Source organism: Dendrobates tinctorius, unplaced genomic scaffold (genome assembly GCF_039654945.1).
Source record: "Dendrobates tinctorius isolate UK_male_01 unplaced genomic scaffold, ASM3965494v1 ptg000093l, whole genome shotgun sequence".
Classification (NCBI taxonomy): Eukaryota; Metazoa; Chordata; class Amphibia; order Anura; family Dendrobatidae; genus Dendrobates; species Dendrobates tinctorius.
The window spans coordinates 16,430,778-16,455,740 of record NW_027361761.1 but is presented as its reverse complement, the minus strand read 5'-3'; the positions used below and the strand labels follow the sequence as shown (position 1 = coordinate 16,455,740).

Sequence of the window (24,963 nt, the reverse complement as noted above, 5' to 3'; positions counted from 1 at the left end):
GGAGGTAATATCGTGACCAGTTAGTTCATTCTGTGTCATCAGCATAGGTTTGATACTGAAAGCAGTGGAACTCTGAGCTGTCCCATACCAAAGGTTTAAATGAAGAAGAGCAGGATTCCTAAGACTGAACCTTGGGGGACACCGACAGATTGGGGGCAAGTTGAGGAGGTGGTGTGTGAGTGGGAGACATTAAATATCCGGTCTGTATGATATGAGGAAATCCAAGACAGGGACAAGTTTGTGATGCCAAGAGATCTGAGAATCTGTAGTAAGAGGGAATGGTCCACTGTGTCGAAAGGCAGAGGACAGGTGAAGGAGGAGGAGGACAAAGTAGTGTTGTTTGAATTTGGCAGGTAGTAGGTCATTGGTGACTTTAGTCAGGGTAATTTCAGTGAAATGATGTGCTTGGAAGCCAAATTGTAAGTGGCTGGAGAGGGAGTGGTAGTAGAAGTGGGAGGTTAGTTCAAAATGGATGTGTAATTCCAGGTGTTTTGAGGCATATGAGAGAAGTGATATGGGGAGATAGTCAGACAGAGAAGAGGGATCAAGAGAGGGCTTTTTGTGGATGGGGTGATCGAAGCATGTTTGAAGAATTAGGGAAAGATACCAGTTGCTGGTGACAGATGCTGTTACTTGGAAACTCCACCTAACCACAATCACGTGGACAAGTGCTTGTGGTCAGAGACGGTACATCTTGCTGACGGCACACTGGATTATCATAGTGGAAGTCAGGACCCAGTCAGACCTTGGGAGACCATGTCACAGATCTATAGAGGAGACAAGTTGTGGATGGCTTTGTATGCCATGGTTAGGGTTTTGAAGTGGAGTCTATGGGCAATGGTGAGCCAATGAAGAGATTGACACAGAGAAGAGGCCAGGGAATAGCGGGGGAGGGTATGTGGTTTTGTTGGGCAGTGTAGTTAGATTGGAGGGGCGTGAGAGTTTTAGAGGGGAGGCCACAAAGCAGGAAATTGTAGTAGTCAAGGAGGAAGATGATGAGGGCATATAATCATGTTTTTGCAGATTCTTTGTTAAGGATTGTGCGAATCCAAGAAATATTTTGAGATGGAGTCGGCAGAAAGTGGATATGTGGTTTGAAGGAGGGATCAGAGGCAAGCTTGCAGAACTTGGTAGAGTGATCAGCCATTTACATGATCGGAAATTTTCTGCACTTACAATCATGCGCAGTGCTCCTCTCTGAAGCTGGCACGCATGCACCCAGCTTCAGAGGTTCAATGCACCGAATTAAAGAAGCAGCGCGCATGCGCGAGGTATGTATAGCGCTGACGATGTTGCTGGCGCTTGTAAGCCATGTTATCGCACCCACAGGAGCTTAATAACATGCTAAGTGAGATGAGTAGTCTGACAGGATCCCTTTAACATCTTACCAGAGATATTTGTTTCTACCTGGACTGATCTTTCCTTCTCATATATCGTTAAATTTGTATTTAGTAGGAGATAACACCCCATCGACTAGACAAAGGCCTACTTTACATATAAGAACCGGACTTAAGAAATCCATTTTAGAAAGAACTGTTTAGGTGTGTGATGTAACAAAGGGGCTGTTAGGCAGAGTATTTAAATATGTAGGCACAACTACTTCTGGTTTTTGGGGCACGGGGTTCCCTTTACAGCTCACCAGGTGAGGTGAATCCTCTAAGCCTGAGGTCCGGATTGGCAGATGAACCCCGGTGTTGATGCATCTAGCAAGAAGGCATATTTGCAGCAAGAACTGTAAAGGCTCACCAGGAATCTCAGGACCAGCACAATGGATATAATGTAATCCAGCAGGAATGAATTCAACAACAAACACAACAAAAACAGCCCAGATGGTGGATTACAACTAACATAGGACTAGGAGTCTAAAGGCCCCGTTACATTTAGCAATGCACCAACGATCCCGACCACTATATGACCCGGTCAGGATCGCTGGTGCATCGTTAAATGGTTGCTAGTGAGCTGCCAAACATTAGCGATGCAGCAGCGGTCGGCGGTCGTAATCACCTGTCAGACGTGGCGAGGGTACCGTCTTCCGCCTGCGTCCACGGCTCACTCGTCGGCGCAAGCAGGAAGCCAACGACGAGAAATGGACCAGGCCGATCTGGCACGATCAGCGATAGCCATTGGGGGAGCCGGTCGGAGGTGAGTATCACATGTAGCGATATCGCTAGTGATATCGCTGCTGCGTCAAAATCGGTGACGCTTTAGCGATATCGCTAGTGATATCGCTATGTGTAAAGGGCCCTTAAGTCCCAAGACACAGGTGTGTGTGTCAATAGGCCTTAAATAGGTTTAGGTAGATGATGTCATAGATCCACGCCGGGCAACTTGCAAAACCCATTGTGGAGCACAACAGAGGCACTAGACTCAGGGGAAGGAAGTGGAGAAAGGCATACCCAGGACACATATGTAATATAAGATATTTTACAGATTTTCATGTGTACTATTGATTTATGAAATCAAAATTATTACAACAGTTACCATGTGCCATTTATAATACTATAAAATTTCCACTTCTAAAATACACTAATGACCTTCCAGCAAGCCATATAGCTCCACCACTAGACAAAGTTTTCCTGCAGTCCAATATAAAATAAAACTAAATTGTGTTTTCAACATGAATTATCCGAGACGACAAGCTCAGATCTATCACACTTGTAACAGTACGTATTTTAGTACCTCTCGTTGTTTCACCAAGAACGAGTCGATAAGATTCCTCTGGTCATTTACATCCAGTTGTTCCCTCTGGTTGGTGAAGGTCTCTCGAATGAATGCGTGCATTTCTTTTAGGTTTTGGAGCACCGTTTCTGTCACATTCGTAAACCAGCGCATCACAGATGGATATGTGTTATAAAGCTGCACAGAAAAAATAGATGACCTTTGTATTTCTATTTCTAACCAGGTATATTCGTAAAACTGTTATCCAAAACACAAAAGTTCCACTTATACACAGGATAGTTGCAAATGTTTTTTTTTTTTCACTTGAAAATAACACTAGTCCAGCATTGAAACTCATTGTGGAAATAAAAACCTTCAACTCATCTTGGTCCTAATGATTCTTCATTACAGCAGCGCAGCCTGATACCGGGTTATCTTCCAAACTGGTCAACTTACCCCCAATGACTGATATCAAGTGACAGAAGGATTTGGCATTTTGAAGGGTTTTTTTTGCAATTTTTAATGATTTCCAGCATCTTAAAGCTGCATTTAAACTTCTTTTACACTTGCCGTGTTTTTCCTGGCCGTTTTTGCGGCCCCAATGCATTTCTATGGGCCCTCAAAAACGGCCTGCAAAAATTAGTAGGAAGGCCGTGTTCCGTATGGCTGTGAGGGCCGTATTTGCAGCCGTGAAAAAATATCGAGCTTGCTCGATATATTTCATGGCTTACGGACATGGCTGCAAAGCATTTCAATGGTACAGCAAAAACAACGTTAAGTTGTTCTTGCTGTACACCATATTTACGGATCGCCGTTTTTTTCCTGGCCATATAAGCATGGTGAAACTGCAAACTTAGATGGCATGATTACGGGTGCTAGTCCACCAGAAATGCGTTGATATCGCATTTCCATCTTGAATTATGCTGATGCTTTTATCCTCAACTTGTCACTTTGCATGGTGAATAAAATATTGGTTTCACTATATCATTGAGCTGGATGTTTTCCTGTTTGCATTCTCCAGATTTGCCTTTTTTATTTATCCTTCACACTCTATGGATTTCCATGTTTTCCCTTTTTCCTTGATTTTGGCTTCCTGTCACGCTCGTGCCTTGGCTGATAGGCACGAGCTGGGGGGTTGTGGCCCCACTGTGCCACAAACCAGACTACCTTGAAAGGGGCGTGACTACGACAGCTTCCTCGGTCTTCGCTGGAGCCTCTGATGGTGAGGTGAGGCTTGTGCAGCAGGTAGCTGCCGGGTGCCACTCCAAGGTGGTGTGTGGCTGTGGCTGCTGGTCTCACTCAGGGACAAATCACCATGCCCACGCAGGCACAGCTGTGACACAGGGCAAGCAGGAACGGCTGAGACACAGGGCAAGCAGGCATTGCTGAGACACAGGGCAAGAAGGCACAGCTGAGACACAGGGCAAGCAGGTCCAGCTGAGACACAGGGCAAGCAGGCACAGCTTGGAGACACAGGTCAAGCAGGCATGGTTTGGAGTCAGGCAAGCAGGCACGGCTTGGAGACACAGGGCAGGCTGGCATGGCTTGAGACACTGGGCAGGCTGACATGGACGAGACGGGGCAGGCTGGTATGGGCAAGACACAGGGCAGGCTGGCAAGGCTTGAGACACAGGGCAGGCAGGCATGGCTTGAGACACAGGGCAGGCAGATGTGTACAAAGGAACAGGTAGGGACCTGTTCACACAGCAGGAGTGGGTACTGGCCGGAAGGAATGAAATATGGAGGAACAGGTGCAGGTACGGGTACTGATAGGAGGGAGTGAAGTATGACGGGACAGGTTTGGACCTGTTCACATGGGAGGAACAGGTATGGATAAAGGCAGGAGTGCGAAGTAGGTGGAGCCGCAGGAGTGCAGAGAAGGTGGAGTCGCAGGAGTGCAGAGAAGGCGGAGCCGCAGGAATGCAGAGTAGGCAGAGCTGCAGGAGTGCGGAGTAGGCAGAGCTGCAAGGGTGCAGAGCAGGCAGAGTTGCAAGCGCGCAGAGCAGGCAGAGCTGCAAGGGTGCAAAGCAGGCAGAGCTGCAAGGGTGCAGAGCAGGCAAATCTGCAAGGGTGCAGAGCAGGCAGAGCTGCAAGGGTGCAGGGCAGGCAGAACTGCAAGGGTGTAGAGCAGGTAGAGCTGCGAGGGCGCAGAGCGCAAACAGGGAGGACACAGGGAAACACACAGCAGGGAAAGAAGCCAAAGACAAGGAGACTGACAGACAGAGGTAAGAGAGTTCAGACAGGGAAACAGTACGAGACAATGTACAGGGACCAAAGTATACAGGAACCAGGATATTCAGCCTCCTGGAGGGCGGACAGAGAAGTACTAGGTAAGATACAGAGACAAAGCTAGGACAAGACAGAGACCAGGATATTCGCCTCCTGGAGGGCAGCCAGATAGTACCAGACAAAGCTAGGAGTAAGGCCTCTCAGAGAAGGCGAGACATAGGAGAGGGCCTGGCTTACTCAGCAGTAAGAAGCTAACGGAGTTGAGACATTGCACAGGCAATTTTCCAGTGGGTGGGGCAGCCCTAAATAGTAGAGGGTAGAGGGATCTAGGTAATTGGTCAGGGACACATTAGTCAGGTGCACCTGACTCCATAAGAAGCAGAGTTCAGGTGCTGCCCACCTATACACACAGTCAGGAAACATGAACATAGCAAACAGGAGACAAGGCAAGGAGCTGGCGGCAGAGAGAAATCACAGCATGATCTGGAGCAGTGAGTAAGATGGTGTGCGGGAGATGGGATGCCATGCAGTGATGCCAGCAGGGTTGTTACACTCCCATCTGTCAGTAATGCATAATCTTAGGGAGCAAGTCTATAAATAGGTGGCTCACTCGGGTGGATTTCACCCTGATGAAGAACCACATCTCCTTCGAAACGCATCATTTTCTTGCCAAACCGAGAGACCATAATGCAGTGCCAGTGATGTCAAACTCTGCCACTTGCTTTGATACTCAGTGGCAGTGCTTCTGGCCTGAGCGCTCAGAGCTTGTACACCTTTTGCAAGCCCCAAGGAGAAACACTTACTGTATGACAGTTCCAACATACATCACCCACTCCACTAGGATTTTGCCAGTATCCAGTGCTAAGATGGAAGATGAAAGTCAATCATGCCAGTAAGTACAACACTCTGAACAGTGCTTCTGTCTATGTGGCATTATGTACAGATAATTCTAGTGTTTGATGTTCTAACCTCAAACAGGATTCACTCACTATTTATATTGTGCAATATTTCAGTAGTTTTTTTGCATTGATGTAAACCGCGTTATGAGTTGAAGCTCGATATTTCAAAGTAACTCCCTTTTACTCATATGACAGCTTTACAGCCCCTTGGCATTCTATCATGCTGCTTCATCAGGTAGTCATCTGGAATGGCTTCCAATGAATTAAGAGTGTATTTGTGGAAGACCCAGCTTTCAGAAAGTATCTGCAGCAATCATACGTGTTTTGCAGAGGCAATTTTGGCGTACAGTCCCTATTACATGACTTTTCTAAGCCAGAATAATAATCACTCAATTAAATAAAATTTGACAGGCCATCATTACTAGAGTTGAGCACATTTTTCAAAATTCGGGTCTGATTACGATTGATTTTGCAATATTCTCTGAACACAGCCGAACGTCATTGGAGTCAATGGGAGTATAAATTAATGACTATGTTTTGAACCAATCATCAATCAAAATTTGGCATGAGTAGGTAAGAATATGGTACGAATATTGCAAATTCAGATTTGGTAATCGATTCTGAACATATTCGCTCAACTCTAATCATTACCATAAAATATCAAGGTCAGACAATCTAGAAATTTGCTAGAATCTTGAAGGTATCTTCAAGTGCAGTCATGAAAACCACAAACTTGTATCCTGGTGACAGCTCTAGGAAAGAAAGGCAAAGAATTAGCTTTGCTGCAGAGGATAAGTTCATCAGAGCTACCAGTCTCTGAAACTGCAAATTGATTGCTCCTCAGATAATGTTAACATCAACTGTCCAGGTTAGGCTATTTTCACACTTGCTTTTTTTGCAGCGCGTTTTTCCCGCAAAAAAACGCATTGAAAAAACGCATACAAACGCATACAAATGCTGCGTTTTTTTCAAGCATTTTTATGAGCATGCATGAAAAAAACGCAGCGTTTTTATGCGTTTGTATGCGTTTTTAGTGCGTTTTTACCGCGTTTGCGTTTTTTTCCAACATTAGGTGGCCCCTCACACTAACCCAAACCATGACTTTACTAACCCTAACCCTAACCCTGACCCTAACCCTAACCCTGACCCTAACCCTGACCCTGACCCTAACCCTGACCCTAACCCTGACCCTAACCCTGACCCTAACCCTGACCCTAACCCTTAACCAAACCATACTAACCCTAACCCTGACCCTAACCCTAACCCTTAACCAAACCATCCTAACCCTAACCCTGACTCTAAACCCTAGCTAACCCTAACCCTAGCCCTAAACCCCCTTAACTAACCCTAACTCTAACCCAAACCCCTAAATTCCATTGTCCAACTAATGGTAAAAAAAAAACGCATGCGCAAAAAAACGCATACATAAGCATGCCAATGCGCACATATGCGCACCCATAGACTTATAATGGGTGTCTTGCTGTAAAAAAACGCATTGCGCGCGCATGCGTTTTTTTGAGGCAAGTCGGACGCACAAAAAATGCAACAGGATGCATTTTGTGCGCCCGAGCGCATACCGCCAAAAAACGCATGTGCGGAAAAACGCATACAAATGCATGTGTATGCGCACATAAGCGCATCCCATGCAAAGTATAGGAAAAAAAAACGCATGCGTTTTTTAGCGCTAAAATCCCGCGAAAAAAAACGCAAGTGTGAAACCAGCCTTAGACTCCGAAAAGTGGATGTTATGGTAGAATCGCTGCAAGAAGCCTCACCAGAATCCGTCCCTTCCTCAGTCCTCAATCTACTAAAACTCTTGTACATGCCCTCATCATCTCCTGCCTTGACTACTGCAACACTCTCCTCTGTGGCCTCCCTGCTATCTCTCTTGCACCACTCCAGTCTGTCCTCAATTCTACTGCCCGACTAATCCACCTCTCTCCTCACTACTCCCCTGTCTCCCCCCTCTGCAGATCCCTCCATTGGCTCCCAATTCCCCAATGAATCCAGTTCAAACTACTAATACTGACCTACAAAGCCATCCACAACCTTTCCCCTCTCTATATCTCTGAACTAATCTCCCAATATCTTCCCTCACGTAATCTTTGATCCTCCCAAGACCTCCTACTCGCCTCCACACTTATTCGTTCCTCACACAACCGCCTCCAAGATTTCTCCCGAATATCCCCTATCCTCTGGAATGCCATGCCTCAACACGTCCGATTATCCACCACCCTCAGATCCTTCAAACGAATCCTGAAAACCCATCTTTTCAGGAAAGCTTAAAGCCTGCAATGACCATTCTGCTGCCTCATCACCGTCTGAGCTGCAACCTCATCACCTCCAGAGCTGCTGCACCCCCCAACCTTCTGTCTCTTCCCCACTATCCCATAGAATGTATGTCCACAAGGACAGGGTCCTCTCTCCTCTGCACCAGTCATTGTAAATTTGTTTACTGTTAATGATATCTATAACTTTGTATGTAACCCCTTCTCATGTACAGCACCATGGAATTTATGGCGCTATATAAATAAATGATAATAATAATAATACATTGCATTGTAAACAAGAAGCGCAAACTTGTTTGTGAAGAATAACAGAGGAAATCTATTCTGTAATCTGAGGAGTCACAATTCAGATTTTTGTACTGACAGCCATGTCTTTGTTGTTATGATGGTTTCTAGCTGTGTCATGTCGCTCAAGCAGCATAGAGCGTGACGATGTGGGTGAGCTTTGTTGGTGACACTGATGATGATTTATTCCAAATTCAAGCATACTTAGCCAGCATGGCTACAACAGAATACTGTAAAGACATGCCATTCTTTCAGGTTTACACTTACTGGGACCATAATTTGTATTGCAACAGGACAAAGACCCAAAATCACATGTGCAGATAATGTGAGGGCTATGTGACCAAGAGAGAGAGGGTTGGAGTGCTTTGACAGATGACATAACCTCCACAAATCACCCGATCTCAATCCAATTGACTTGTTTTGCTATGAGTTGGATGCAGAGAGAAGGGAAAGCAGCCAACAAGAGCTCAGCACCTCTGCTGGCCTTCTTCAACACTGTTGTAAAGCTATTCCAGGTGTCACTTGATGAAGCTGCTGGTATGTTAAGGGTGTAAAGCTGTCATCAGAATAAAAGGCGATGCTTTAAGGAATTTTAATAGAAAAAATGAGTATATTCAAATTTTATTGATACATAAAGACACATACAAATTAAAAGATTTCTTTCTATCATAATAAAATAAGGGAAAGAATAAGCGACACCCAGATAACACGTCTCCCCCGAAGAATCACAATTGCGAAACGAGCGTTGGGATCCCCCCTTTCCACATTCCATATAAGGTTGGTTTGTTTATATTATATATGCTGTGTTGGCCACATGGCCTTTATGTCTATTCAGTCTCTGATATAATTTGCAATTGGCACTGGGTTTAATATGTATTTATTTGATTTTTACAAACCTTCAATTTTTTTTGAGGATGTTTTTTAAGTAGGTCTGTTCTGGCCACTTTATTGTACTTGCACTGTATATAGACTTCACTAAAAATCACTTTAGTAAAGGAGAAGGTTTTATTGATCTTATTGTGCAATATCATGCTATAATATTTTGGGCATACTTTTTTCCCTTCCCTCTTCCTTTCCAAGACGTCATCATTTGAGTCTAGCTTTTTGATATATTTATAACTCCATATACCAGCTTATCTGGACGTGGTATTTAGGTGTCACTTATTCTTTCCCTTATTTTATTTTATCATTTTATTATAATAGAAAGAAATAGCTTGTTATGTATGTGTCTTGATGTATCAACAAAATTTTAATATATTCATTTTTTCTATTACTTGCTCCTATGTCCATTTTTTTTTTGGAATGTTCATTATTTATTTATGGATGAGCTTTTTTAATTAGCCTTTTTTGGGATTTTAAGGAGATTTAGGTTCAAAATAAATTCTGGTTTGGCTTGTTTCTTTACTTATTTTTCTAAATGTATTTCTTTGTTGCTTTGCTGCCATCAGTCAGAATATATAACTTGCATATTCCAATGCAAACAAGGGAAAACATTGCTTGATGAGTATTCCAAATTATTGACTGGCAATGGACAACACACTTGAGAAATATGTTTGTAAAATTATAAGTTTAAGAGTAGGGGCACCTTATGGGTTGCAGCCTCACTAATCCCACATTACATATCTCGTGAATGACCTAAAATACTATTTCTCAAATACATTATAAAGTTAAGCAGCTCACCATAGCCATTGGGGAACCAGTTAATTGGTTATTCTCATTAATCATCTTCATCAGCTTCAAAAGTGTGGGATCTTCATAATCAAATCGCTTACTCAGTACGATGGAGACGATTATATTAGATACTGCAGCATTTATATTCATGATGTTATCAAAGGGTTCACCTGGAAAAACAGTGAGAAAACAAGAGTCATAATTGCAAAATGCAAAAAAAATCATAAGCACCTCTGAGCAGAACAAAGCAAGCTGCAATGACTGCACAACATACAGTACAAGCAAAAAAATGCAGCCGCCTGTGTAAGCACAAACACCAAATATATGACATATTTCAGTCAGGATAAGATGTACCTTTTTTTGATAGATTCAAACACCTAACATTTATCAATCATGTCTCTACCAGACTAAAAGCTACAAATATAAAGGGCAGGTAAGAATCATTCAATCATTAATCCCTTCAACCCCGAAGGTGGTTTGTACTTTAATGAGAAGGACAATTTTTACAATTCTGACCACTGTCACTTTATGTGGTTATAACTAGTGTTGAGCATTCCGATACCGCAAGTATCGGGTATCGGCCGATACTTGCTGTATCGGAATTCCGATACCGACTTCCGATATTTTTTCAATATCGGAATTCGGCATCGGAATCGGAAGTTCAGTTGATTGACGGCCTGACGTCATCATGATGCGCGGTGTGTGCGCATCATGATGCGCCGTCATTTCGGGCCTTCCGGGGGTCTCTGCCGGCCTGCCGGGGGGCTGTGCCGGCCTGCCGGGGGGCTGTGTGGACTGCCCGGGGTCTCTGCCGGCCTGCCGGGGGGCTGTGCCGGCCTGCCGGTGGTCTGTGCACCCTGTGGGGGTCTGTACCGGCCTGCCGGGGGTCTGTGCCGGCCTGCCGGGGGGCTGTGCCGGCCTGCCGGGGGGCTGTGCCGGCCTGCCGGGGGGCTGTGCTGATGTCCGGGGGTCTGTGCAAGCATCGTCCGATGGGACTACAAGTCCCATCGGGCGATGCCTGCTACCATGACAGTGATTGACACATTAGCCAATGATGGGACAGTAGTAGTCCCATCATCCGGCTAATGTGTTAAATGTTAAAAAAAAAAAAAAAAAAAAAAAAAAAATACTACATACATACTACATGCATGCTACATACATACTACATGCTACATACATACTACATATATACTACATACATACTACATACATACTGCATGCTACATGCATGCTACATACATACTACATGCTACATACATACTACATATATACTACATACATACTACATATATACTACATACATACTACATACATGCTACATACATACTGCATGCTACATACATACTACATACATACTACATACATACTACATGCATGCTACATGCATACTACATATATACTACATGCTACATATATACTACATGCTACATACATACTACATGCATGCTACATACATACTACATATATACTACATACATACTACATACATGCTACATACATACTGCATGCTACATACATACTACATGCATGCTACATATATACTACATACATACTACATACATGCTACATACATACTGCATGCTACATACATACTACATACATACTACATACATACTACATGCATGCTACATACATACTACATACATACTACATGCATGCTACATGCATGCTACATACATACTACATGCTACATACATACCACATACATACTACATACATGCTACATATATACTACATGCATGCTACATACATACTACATATATACTACATGCATGCTACATACATACTACATACATACCACATATATACTACATACATACAATACATACATAGACATACAGTACATATAACATAGAGTAACATACTTACCAATACTTGTCACATTGTTCCCCGAAGCCATTGTCTTTCCGGAATAAATATTAACATAACAAACCACAAAAATACTCACCCACGATCCGAAGCAGTCCACGAGTGTGTCCCACGACGATCTTGGGTAGAGAACTGCAGCATCAGATGATGCTGCCGTTCTCTACGGGCTGCAGGAATCCAATGACGGAAGGTAGGTATCCTTCCGCACTGTATTCCTCCGCCACTTAAAAAAAAAAAAAGTCCCTAGTCTCACTTTATGCCATTGCTGCGTGGGAAATTCCCACACAGCAATGGCATAAAGTGAGACTAGGGACTTTTTTTTTTTTTAAGTGGCGGAGGAATACAGTGCGGAAGGATACCTACCTTCCGTCATTGGATTCCTGCAGCCCGTAGAGAACGGCAGCATCATCTGATGCTGCAGTTCTCTACCCAAGATCGTCGTGGGACACACTCGTGGACTGCTTCGGATCGTGGGTGAGTATTTTTGTGGTTTGTTATGTTAATATTTATTCCGGAAAGACAATGGCTTCGGGGAACAATGTGACAAGTATTGGTAAGTATGTTACTCTATGTTATATGTACTGTATGTCTATGTATGTATTGTATGAATGTATTGTATGTATGTAGTATATATGTGGTATGTATGTAGCATGTAGTATGTATGTAGTATGTATGTAGCATGCATGTAGCATGCAGTATGTATGTAGCATGCATGTAGTATATATGTAGTATGTATGTAGCATGTAGTATGTATGTAGCATGTAGTATATATGTAGTATGTATGTAGCATGTAGTATGTATGTAGCATGCATGTAGTATATATGTAGCATGCATGTAGTATGTATGTAGCATGCATGTAGTATGTATATGGTATGTATGTAGCATGTAGTATGTATGTAGCATGCATGTAGTATATATGTGTTATGTATGTGGTATGTATGTAGTATGTATGTAGTATGTATGTAGTATATATGTAGTATGTATGTAGCATGTAGTATGTATGTAGTATGTATGTAGCATGCATGTAGCATGCAGTATGTATGTAGCATGCATGTAGTATATATGTAGTATGTATGTAGCATGTAGTATGTAGCATGCATGTAGTATATATGTAGTATGTAGCATGTAGTATGTATGTAGCATGCATGTAGTATATATGTGTTATGTATGTAGCATGTAGCATGCATGTAGCATGCATGTAGTATGTATGTAGTATATATGTGGTATGTATGTAGCATGCAGTATGTATGTAGCATGCATGTAGTATATATGTAGTATGTATGTTGCATGTAGTATGAATGTAGCATGTATGTAGTATGTAGTATGAATGTAGCATGTATGTAGTATGCATGTTGTATGTATGTAGCATGTAATTTTTTTTTTTTTTTTTTTTTTACATTTAACACATTAGCCGGATGATGGGACTACTACTGTCCCATCATTGGCTAATGTGTCAATCACTGTCATGGTAGCAGGCATCGCCCGATGGGACTTGTAGTCCCATCGGACGATGCCTGCACAGACCCCCGGAGCCTGCACAGACCACCGGCAGGCCGGCACAGCCCCCCGGCAGGCCGGCACAGCCCCCCGGCAGGCCGGCACAGCCCCCCGGAGCCTGCACAGACCACCGGCAGGCCGGCACAGACCACCGGAGCCTGCACAGACCCCCTGGCAGGCCGGCACAGCCCCCCGAAAGGCCCGTACAGACCCCAGAGAGGCTGTACAAGGGCAGGAAAGGGTTTTTCTTATTCCGATACCGGAAGTCCCATAGACTTGAATGGGACTTCCGGTATCGGAATCGGCGATACCGATACTTTTTTTAAAGATCGGCCGATACCATCCGATACGATACTTTGAAGTATCGGACGGTATCGCTCAACTCTAGTTATAACTCTAGAACGCTTCAACAGATCCTAGTAATTCTAAGAATATTTTTTCGTGACATTTAGTACTTCATGACAGTGGTAAAATTTGTTTGATGTGACATGTGTTTATTTGTGAAAAAAAAACAGAAATTTGGAGAAAATTTTGAAAATTTTTCAATTTTCCAACTTTGAATTTTTATGCCCTTAAATCACAGAGATATGTTACATAGTAACATAGTTTTGAAGGCTGAAGGAAGACCTTATGTCCATCTAGTTCAGCCTATTTTTAGTGCAGCTGTTCTGCATTGTTGATCCTGGGGAAGGCAAAAAACCCACAGAGTAGAAGCCAATTTTCTCCATAGGGAAAAAAATTCCTTCGCCTAAGCTGGGTTAACCATCTACCTATAATATTCTGTTATTCGTAACCTTCTATACTGTTACTCACAAGAAAAGCATCCATTCCTTTCTTACATTCATTCAGTGAGTTGGCCATCACCACTTCCTCAGGAAGAGAATTCCAGAGCCTCACTGCTCTTACCGTGAAGAACCCTCTTCTAAGCTGGTGCAGAAATTGTCTTTCCTCCAAACGAATAGAATGCCCCCTTGTTCTTGTCACAGTCCTTGGTACAAACAGTTCATTGGAGAGATCTCTGTATTGCCCTCTGATATACTTGTACATATATATTAGGTCTCCCCTAAGTCTTCACACAAAATAGTTAAAATGGACCAACAATTTTTCATTTTTGCAACAAAATTTACAAAGCCATTTTTTTAAGGACCACATCATTTTTAAAGTCACTTTGAGGCTATGTGCCCACGTTAGCGTTTTTAAACGCTCAGAAAACCGGACTCCTTCCCAGAAACCGTGTGTTTTATTTCCGTGCGTTTTGTGCTTAAAAACCGCAGGTTTTTTATGCGTTTTTTTACGCGCGGTTTCTGGGAACATTGGAAATGGCTAAAAACGTGGAGTAATGCGGAAATTAATGAGCATGCTGCGTTTTTAGCCGCTAAGCGTTTCCTGAGCGTTTAAAAATGCATGCATTTGCACAAAAAGCCAAAAATGCATTAAATTTAATGGGAAGCTTTTTTAAGCGTTTCTGCAGTGTCTGAGCCAGCTCAAACGCTGCGGAAATGCTTACAAAAATGCAACGTGGGCACACTGCCGTAAGGGTCTATTTGATAAAAAAAAACAACCAAAACTGACACCAGTCTAAAAACTGCACCCCTCAAGGTGCTGAAAACCACATTCAAGAAGTTTATTAACATTTCAGGTGCATTAAAGGAATTTTTGGAATGTGGAAAAAAATAATCTTTTCACAAAAATGTTACTTCAAATCCAATTTTTTTTTTTATTCTGACAAGTGTAACAGGAAAAAAATGGACCCAAAAATGTGTTTTGTAGGTTCTCTTGAGCATGCCAAAACCCCATATGAGGGAGAAAACCACTGTTTGGGCACACAACAGAGCTCGGAAGGGAAGAAGCGTCATTTGACTTTTTGAATGTTAAATTTCTTGGAACAATTGTCGGATGCCATGTTGCGTTTGGAGAGCCTCTGATTTGACTAAACTGTGAAAATCCCCCACAAGTGACACAATTTTGGAAACTAGACCCCTCAGGGAACTGATCTAGATGTCTGGTGAGCATACTGAACCCTCAGGTGCTTCATAGAAGTTTATAATGTTGAACGATAAAATTAAAGAAAAATCTAATTTTCCCCACAAATACAGCTCTGGCAAAAATTAAGAGACCACTTGTTAGGGCTGGTGGAATGCACCAAATAATAAAATACTGTAATAGTAAGGTGCGTTCGCAGCCCGGGGTCCACCGTGCAGGGGTGATATACTGCTGCTTAGTAATGGCAGAAGTATAAAGTGGTATGCAAGAGGTTACACGTGGGTTAACGTCACCCAGTGTGAACAGAAGCAAACTTTGTTAAGACACAGAGCCACGCCACCGCTGAACATAAATGCCGGAGCCTGTTAAAATCACAACACTCGGCTAGAGAGCACACAATAAGCGGTCCCAGAACTAAGCCCCTAGGACATGAGGTCTGAGTCCCTCTAGACCTACTTAGAGTGCGGCGTCGCACCTGTGGATGCCACTATAGATGCTGACTATGGTGGAGTGTCAAACACATGCACTGTGGTGTGCAGGGCCACCGGTGGACACTGATGTCAGTCTCAGACTCTGCCTGTACCTACACCTAAGCCTGGGCGCTTAACAGGCTAGGCTGCACAACACATGCGTACCAAGGGTAGGGGTTTCAAATGAGACAGTCACCAGAAATTTTCATACTTGCTTACAACACTCACTCCTCAGAGTCTGGTAATGCAGTCTATACTAACGCATGGCCGAGGGGCCATGCAAACCTTTATAGCCGTGTCCTTCCGGGACCTTCCTGACCTTTCAGATGGTCCAATCCGAGCTGGAGAAGGAACTGAGCATGTGACCTCCGATCTCCAATGAGAGATCGTCCCACGGGCATGCTCAGTGGACCGAAAGGAGGACTTAGTCCCTGGAGTAGCTCGCTGCTGACCAGCATGCGTTGCTATAGCTGGACAAGAGGTGGCAGTAGCAACCAAACCCACGGAGCTAATCTGGGCAGAGTGCCAGGACCAACGAGTCTGCTGAGCAGCCTCCTCTGCGGCTGGAGAGGAATGGGGAACCGCCGGGAGCAAGGCTCGGGATTTCCGCTGTGCAGCGACAAGAACCAGACGCCTAACATTACCCCCCCTCCTAGGGCCCCCTCCTCTCTGAGCCTCGCTATGTTCAAATTCCGCAATGAGAAGTGGAGCTCGGATGTTCTCCACTGGCTCCCAGGTCTGAGCCTCTGGACCATGACCCTTCCAGTCCACCAAATAAAACTTTTTACCACGCACCACCCTGCATCCCAAGATGGCATTAACCTCAAACTCATCTGAGGACAGGTCAGATGTCCTGGCAGATGATTCAGAGAACTGGGACATGAGGACAGGCTTAAGGAGGGACACGTGGAAGGTGTCGCAGATAGCCAAATGTGGTGAAAGGGCCAGACGGTAGACCACAGGGTTGATCTGCTCAAGCACCTTGAAGGGGTCAATGCGAGGTGCGAATTTTGCGGACTCGACCTGCAGCCTGATGTTATGGGCAGAGAGCCACACCAAGTCGCCAGGAGCAAAGGTCGGAGCGGGGCACCGGTGCATGTCGGCGGATGCCCTCATTCTCTCCTTGGATGCCCGGATAGCATCCTGCGTGCGATCCCAATTGTCACGTGCCTCCACCGCCCAGTCTGCCACCCTGGAATCGGTGGATGACACGGGCATGGGCACAGGGATGCGCAGATGCTGGCTGTAATTTAGGAGGAATGGGGTCTGACCGGTGGAGTCGGCCACAGCATTGTTCAAAGCAAACTCCGCCCTCGGCAGCAAGGATGCCCAGTCATCCTGCCTGGCCGAGACAAAATGTCGTAGATATGCGACCAGGGTCTGGTTGGCTCTCTCTACCAACCCGTTCATCTCGAGATGATAGGCCGAGGAGAGATTTAGCGCAATGCTGAGCAGGCTACAGAGCTCTCTCCAGAACCGAGACGCAAACTGGGGACCCCGGTCATTGACAATCTTGTCCGGCATGCTGTGCAGGCAGAAAACGTGCTTAATGAACAACGCTGCCAGGCCCCATGCAGAAGGTAACCTTTAGAGAGGTACCAGGTGCACCATCTTGGAGAAATAGTCGGTGACAACCCAAATGACCGTGCTGCCACTGGACTTGGATAGCCCCACCACAAAGACCATACCGACCATCTCCCAGGGCCTGTCCGCTACCGGCAGGGGGTAAAGTAGCCCAGCGGGCCACTGCCGAGAGGACCTATTCTGGGCGTAAGAGACTCATGTCTGAATATAGTCCCTGACGTCATGGGCCATATGCGGCCACCAGTACGTCCTCACCAGAAGCTCAGACGTCTGTTTTGTCCCGAAATGTCCACCCACCCAGGATGAATGAGCCCACGAGAGGACCTCCGGTCGCAGACGGACAGGGCCAAATGTCTTGCCCGGAGGTACTGACTCAAGGGCGACCAGAGTCACAGTCCTCAGGCTCTCAGATGGGACGATCAGCCGAGGCTCCTCCTCCTCTTCCTTCGATGACACCACGGAGCGGGAGAGAGCATCGGCCCAGACGTTCTTCCCAGAGAGAAAATGGAGGTTGAAGTGGAACTGGGAGAAGAACAAGGACCATCTGGCCTGGCGAGAATTTAGACGCTGGGCTGTTTGCAAATACACCAAGTTCTTGTGGTCGGTGAACACCTGGAAAGGGTGGCAAGCCCCCTCTAGGAGATGTCTCCACTTCGAGAAGGCCAACTTCATCGCTAGCAACTCCCTGTCCCCGCTGGTGTGAAGGTATTGGAGAAAAAGAAGCATGGGTGCTTCTGACCTTGCGTGTCTGTTATGAGCACATTTTCTCCTTCACCTCTGATGTCCGATGAACTCCCTCTGCTGGTGAAAGGAGGTATTAAAACTGGTCAGGCTGGGAGAGACTTGTCATCAGATCAGGTGGAGTGTGATTGGACATCCGGAGTTTCTGAGTGGATATAAGGCTGCCGACGCCCTGCTGGGTTGCTGGTGATACTTCTCTGTTCAAAGCTCTGGCCTCCAGTTTGTTCCAGTCTTCTAAAAGCTAAGTTTGCTCTTCTGTTGTTTCATGAGATTTTGTCTGGTTTACTTAGTGCCTGTTTTCAGCCAGCCCTGACTTGGACTGGCTGGACTCCATTTTTTGTCTCTGATCAATTGCCCTTTTTGCTCTGTTTGCAGGAATTACCTGAGAGCTGATATAGGTATTTGGAAGTCTAGTGACTTCAGGGTCTTTTTCTTATCAGACGGTTGGCTTTATTTTTTGGCAGGGTTTTTGCGTGATTGCAGACAGCAGCTTTTCTGTCCTGTCCTATCCAGTTAGTATGGGCCCCATCATTTGCTCAGTCTGTCTTTCTATCTGTGTTTGTGTTTTCTTCTGTTTTCACCGTGAATACATGTTGGGGGCTGCCTATTGCTTTGGGGTCTGCTCTGGGGCAGTTTAGATTTCCCCTTTCTTTCTTTAGGTTTATTTAGTCCTCCGGCTGTGATCGAGGGGTCTAGGACCACCGTAGGAACCCCCCACGGCTACTATTAGTTGTGTGTTTAGGAACAGGGGTCTGCAATCCGCTAGTTATCAACCTCTCGGTTTTTCTGGACTTAGCTTATATTTTGTTTTCCTCCTCCGGTGACTCAATCACAACACGTGTCCTTCTGAAACAGGACTGCTCCAGCACCAACGGAAGAGGCATCCACTTCCAGAATGAAGGGTTTATCTACATCGGGGCGATGTAGAATGAGAGCGCTAGCAAAATGGGACTTAATGGAGGACAAGGCATTGGAGACAGGTTCCGACCACAACTTGGGATTTGCACCCTTCTTGGTGAGGGCCACCAAGGGGGCTACCAACATCAAGAAGTGGGGAATGAATTGGCGGTAATCATTCAAGAACCCCATAAAGCACTGCACCACTTTGAGAGAATGGGGCTCCTGCCAATCCATCACCGCCTGTAGCTTGGCAGGATCCATGGCCAATCCATAGGCAGAGATGATATAGCCCCAGGAAAGGCAAGAACTCCAGCTCAAACACACACTTCTCCAACTAGAGGGAGTTTGCCAGTAGGAAGTTAAAAACTTTGCAAACATCTCTCCGGTGAGAGTCAATATCTGGAGAGTAGATGAGGATATCATCCAGATAGACTACAACCGAGATGGTGAGCCTATCTAACAGTTCCGCTATCAGGGGCAGAGGATACTTATTCTTAACGGTGATGGCGTTAAGACCCCTGTAATCGATGCAGGGCCGTAATTCTCCATTCTTCTTCTGGACAAAGAAGAATCCCGCCCCCGCTGGTGACACCGACTTCCTAATGAATCCTCTTGCCAGATTCTCCCTGATATACTGAGACATGGCCTCTGTCTCTGCAAGAGATAGGAGATAGACTCGACCCCGGGGAGGCTCAGCACCAGGCAAGAGGTCAAAAGGACAGTCGTAGGGGCGGTGAGGCCGAAGGGTCTCCGCCGCCATCTTGGAGAATACATCTGCATAACGTCGATAGCATTTGGGGAGAGAGGAAAGCTCTGAAAGGACTCAGTGGAGGCAACCTGAATGCACTCCCTCTGACATCTACCTTCACTGGATTTACTCCACCAGAGAATTCTTCCTGAGGACCACTCTATATAGGGAGAGGACCTGGTTGATACCCTTGGGCAGGACAAGGAGAGATAGCATCTTCTGATGGGAAGGAGGCATCGAGAGTATCAGCGGAGTGGTCTGGTGTGTGGTCTGAGAGGGTAGTGTCTCTCCATTCATCACTCTGATGGTGACTGGCTGAGGTAGTAAAACCAGAGGCATTGCATGCTGTTGGGTGAAGGCAGATGACATGAAATTGCCCTCCGCCCCGGAGTCCACGCAAACCTCCACCGTCAGAGTGGAAGAGCCAAACTCAAGCGTGCCCTCAAAGGACAGCTTGGAGGAAAACTTTGCAGAATCTAGTAGGCCTCCTGCAGCAGCCAGTAGATGTGAGCATTTTCCTGGCCACTGTGGGCACCTGTTGGCAGGGTGACCAGACTGCGGAGAAATGTGACAGACCACAGGTGCTCGCGCGGACCGGGACCTGATCCCGCGCAAGAATTCCCCATGGCCTCTTGGAGTTCTGACACCCGATCAGGAGGTTCTCGAGGTTTAGTAAAATTAGGTGCCAAACTAAACCTCTGCCTACACTGGTACCGCTCCAACCTTTGCTCCGAAAAATGAAGGTCTATGCGGGTGGAGATAGTGATAAGCTCCTCCTGTGTGGCAGGAATCTCCCTGGTGGCCAGGGCATCCTTTACATGGCCAGCCAGACCTCTCCAGAACACCGGAATGGGTGTCTTATCTGACCACTCCAGCTCTGAAGCCAGCGTCCGGAACTGGATGGCATAATGGCTGACCAGAGACGAGCCCTGCGATAATGCCAGCAGCTGGAGCGCGGTATCATGGGTGACTTGTGATCCCAAGAAGACCTGCTTCAGAGTGCCCAAGAACTGCAAGGCACTCTGCACCCCAAGATCACCACGCTCCCACAACAGTGTGGCCCACTCCAGAGCCCTGCCCGACAGGAGGGAAATAACAAAACCCACTTTAGCCCACACAGAGGGGAATCGTGCAGCCAGCACCTCTAGCTGTATAGCGCACTGGCTCACGAAACCCCTACAAGAGGCACTATCGCCCGAAAACTTCTCGGGTAGCGGAAGGTGGGACAAAGTCGGGGCAGGGATGGCAGTGGTCACAGGGAGACAGTCTCTGTGGCTGCCTGAAGAGCGACCGCGGTAACATCCGAAGCTGAGACTGGACGCTCAAGAGCTGCCAACCTACCCTCCAGCTGCCGGATGTACGCAAGGAGTCGCTGCTCATCAGCCATTACTAGCCAGACCCTGGCGCTAGTATAAAGTTAGGGCTGGCGGAATTCACCAAAAAATAAAATTATAGTAAGGTGCATTCACAGCCCAGGGTCCACCGTGCAGAGGTGGTAAACTGCTGCTTAGTAATGGCGGAAGTATAAAGCGGTATACAAGAGGTTACACGTGGGTTAACGTCACCCATTGTGAACAGAAGCTAACTCTGTTACGACACGGAGCCGTGCCACCACTGAACATAAATGCCAGAGCCTGTTAAAATCACAGCACTTGGCAAGAGAGCGCACAGTATGCGGTCACAGAACTCAGCCCCAAGGGCACGAGGTCTGAGTCCCTCTAGACCTACTGAGCGCGCGTCGTTGCACCTGCAGACGCCACTATAGATACTGACTATGGTGGAATGTCGAGCACGTGCACCGTGGCGTGCAGAGCCACCGGTGGACACTGATGTCAGTCTCAGACTCTGCCTCTACCTACACCTAAGCCTGGGCGCTTAACAGCCTAGGCTGCACAACACATGCGTACTAAGGGTAGGGGTTTCAAATGAGTCAGTCACCAGAGACATTCATACTTGCAAATGTAATAACGTGCAGGAGGAGTATATGTCACCACGGAACAGACAGACCAACAGTAAAACGGGAGGTTTATTTACACGGCGCAAAACAGGTAAACATATTATATAGCAGAGAAAATGCTGTAACAGATAATATCAGAGATTGAAGAAATAACAGAAGTGCACAACAATAGACAGTCATTCTCTTATGGGGTGGCAAATTATCAGTTCCTGGAGACCTTGATTGTAAAAATCACTCTTCTCCCATGTAGGCTCCCAGGCACAAGGGGTGCTTGATGTCATTCGTCTCTGGGATCCTAGGTATAGTCCAACCGGCGTATGGAGGGTTAACGTGGAGGCTCAAGGGGTATGATGATGGCAGTATCCCCCTGTATGCAGGATTCTTCCCTTACCAGGGTCAGGGGCTCTGCATGTGCCAGTCTCTCTCGGCAGGTCAGTGTAACAGTACAGTCTGTTCCTTGGTCACAGGGAAGCATCTCAGGGTCACGCAGGGTCTCACTGCCGGGGAGCGTCTTAATGGGCGCAGTATGTCGGTGTGACAAAGTCTCTAACAGGAAGGGAGAGTCCAGACCTCCAAGCGGTGCAGTGACAGGCTTCTCGTACTCAGTGCTCACCGCCTGTGTCTGCGGTCTCTCAGTATTCAGTCGCTGCGCCTGTCTGCTGTCCTCTCCTCTGTCAGCGACCTCTCTCCTCTCGTCCCCGCGCTGCTCTGAGAGAAAGCCCGGGAAAATCTCCCGCTCTCTGCTCTCCTCTCCTGGCCCCCTGTGCTCTGCCCCTCCTCTGTCTCCCGGGGTACCTGCTGCCCTGTTTAACAGTTCGAGGTATGGAGCAAAGGAGGCAACCCTCTCCTGGCTCTTCTTGCACTTCACCCCCTTACATTCCCCCTCTCTGTGAGCTCGCCATTCCACGGGTGAGAGTTTCTGGAGTTTTTGCTGACAATCATCCAGACCTCGTACAATCTGCTGCCAGATGAATTTGTCCTGATTGTAGCGTCTAGGGGGCACACCTGCTGTTGATAGTTCAGAACGCCTCAGATCAGTGGAGGTTGTGGAATCAGCCACCGGAAGAGTGGAAGTTGTTGTCTCCTCAGTTACCTCCGTTGTTTCAGGCACCAGCCCAGTTTCTGGGTCTCCCTGAAGGAGTAGAGAGTCTCCATCTTCTTTGACCTCAGGAACGGACGCGGGTTCAGCCACCAGGGGCGCCAGGACAGATGGCACCACTGGAGGATCTTGAGACAAACAGGGACGCAGCATATTACAATGTAATGTATGAGTGGGGAGTCCTTCACCTGTTTCAGGCTGAACTTCGTAGACGGGTCCTCACCTACTGAGCCGTCGCTTCACCCTGTACGGGCTCTTCTCCCACCGACACTCCAATTTGTTGTTAGGGCGCTTCTCTCTGACTAAGACTCGATCCCCTGGTCGTAGGGCTGTCCCCTTCTGGGGAGGGACCTGCGGGTGTTCCAACCCTCGGAGCTGGTTCTGCACCAACCGTTGAATGGTCCGTAGCCGGCGATGATGTTCTCGAACCCAGGAGCACACCCCTGTCCATGGGTAGTCCTCCTCGGGCTCTAACGCCAGTTCAGTCAGTCCCTTCCCGGTCGGCCGAAAAACAGCGAATAGTTATTATATGCCCATACCAATTTGGGGACGGACTCAGTCCAGCGTGCTTTCTGATCTTCTTCAAGTGTCTTCAGCATTTGGATCAGGGTGCGGTTGAATCTCTCACAAGCTCTGTTCCCCTGTGGGTGGTAAGGGGTGGTCCGAGACTTATCGATTTTGTACAAGTGATTCAACTCTTCCATCACCTTCCCCAGGAAGCAGGCTCCTTGATCTGAATGGATTCGCTTGGGGCACCTGTATACTTGAATGAAATGTTTACAGATAGCATAGGCCGCTGATTCGGCAGTCTGGTCCCGAGTAGGTGTAACTACAGCAAATTTGGAATAGTGGTCGATCATTACCAGGCAATGTTCATAGCCCTGGTGCGCTGGGCCAATCGTCAAGTAGTCTATGGCCAGTAACTCCATGGGAGCAGAGGACCTCACCATCTCTGTAGGGGCTCGCTGTTCCGGCGGCTAAACTAGTTCACAATTTCTGCACTGCTGTCTAGTGTTGCAGTATTCCGATACTGCAAATATCGGGTATCGGCCGATATTCGCTGTATCGGAATTCCGGTACCGGAATTTTTACAAAATATCGGATACCGGAATTGGAAGCTCCCATAATGCAATGAGCCAGTGTTGTGGCTGTGATTGGCTGCTGAAATGATGTCATCATGATGCGTGGTCTGTGCGAATCATGATGCGCGGTCTGTAAGGGCCTGCCGGGGGTCTGTGCGGGCCTGCCGGGGGTCTGTGCGGGCCTGCCGGGGCTCTGTGCGGGCCTGCCGGGGTTCTGTGCGGGCCTAACGGGGGTCTGTGCGGGCTGCCGGGGCTCTGTGCAGGCCTGCCGGTGGTTGTGTGTGTGTGCAGGCATCGTCCGATGGGAATATAAATCCCATCGGGCGATGCCTGCTGCAATGACAGTGATTGACACATTAGCCAATGATGGGACCGTAGTAGTCCCATCATCCGGCTAATGTGTTGAATGTAAAAAAAAAATTAAAAAAAAAAAATACTACATACTACATACATACTACATATATACAATATTCATACAACATACATACTACATACATACTTCATATATACTACATTCATACACCATACATACATACTACATACATACTACATGTATACTACATTCATACAACATACATACATACTACATACTACATACATACTACATATATACTACATACATACATACTACATACATACTACATATATACTACATTCATACAACATACATACTACATACATACTACATATATACTACATTCATACAACATACATACATAGTACATACTACATACATACAACATACATGCATACTACATACATACTTCATATATACTACATTCATACAACATACATACATACATACTACATACATACTACATACATACTACATACATACATACTACATTCATACAACGTACATACAACATACATAAAACATGCTACAGACATACAACATAAATACTACATAGATACTACATACAGTACATTCATACATTCATACAATACATACAGTATATATAGACATACAGTACATATAACATAGAGTACATACTCACCATCA

At 46.2% G+C, this 24,963-nt stretch overlaps 1 protein-coding gene across 2 annotated transcripts in view; it reads right to left on the bottom strand.

Annotated features, from left to right (window-relative positions):
- Window positions 1–24,963, bottom strand: part of LOC141098580 (cytochrome P450 2K1-like) — a 240,512-nt gene that overhangs the window by 121,706 nt on the left and 93,843 nt on the right. For both annotated transcript variants that reach the window (XM_073586486.1, XM_073586485.1), the window contains exons 5-6: window positions 10,040–10,200; window positions 2,680–2,856 (exon numbers count right to left, since the gene is read on the bottom strand). In XM_073586486.1, the coding sequence (XP_073442587.1) occupies window positions 2,680–2,856; window positions 10,040–10,200 (338 nt within the window). The remainder of the gene's footprint in view (window positions 1–2,679; window positions 2,857–10,039; window positions 10,201–24,963) is intronic.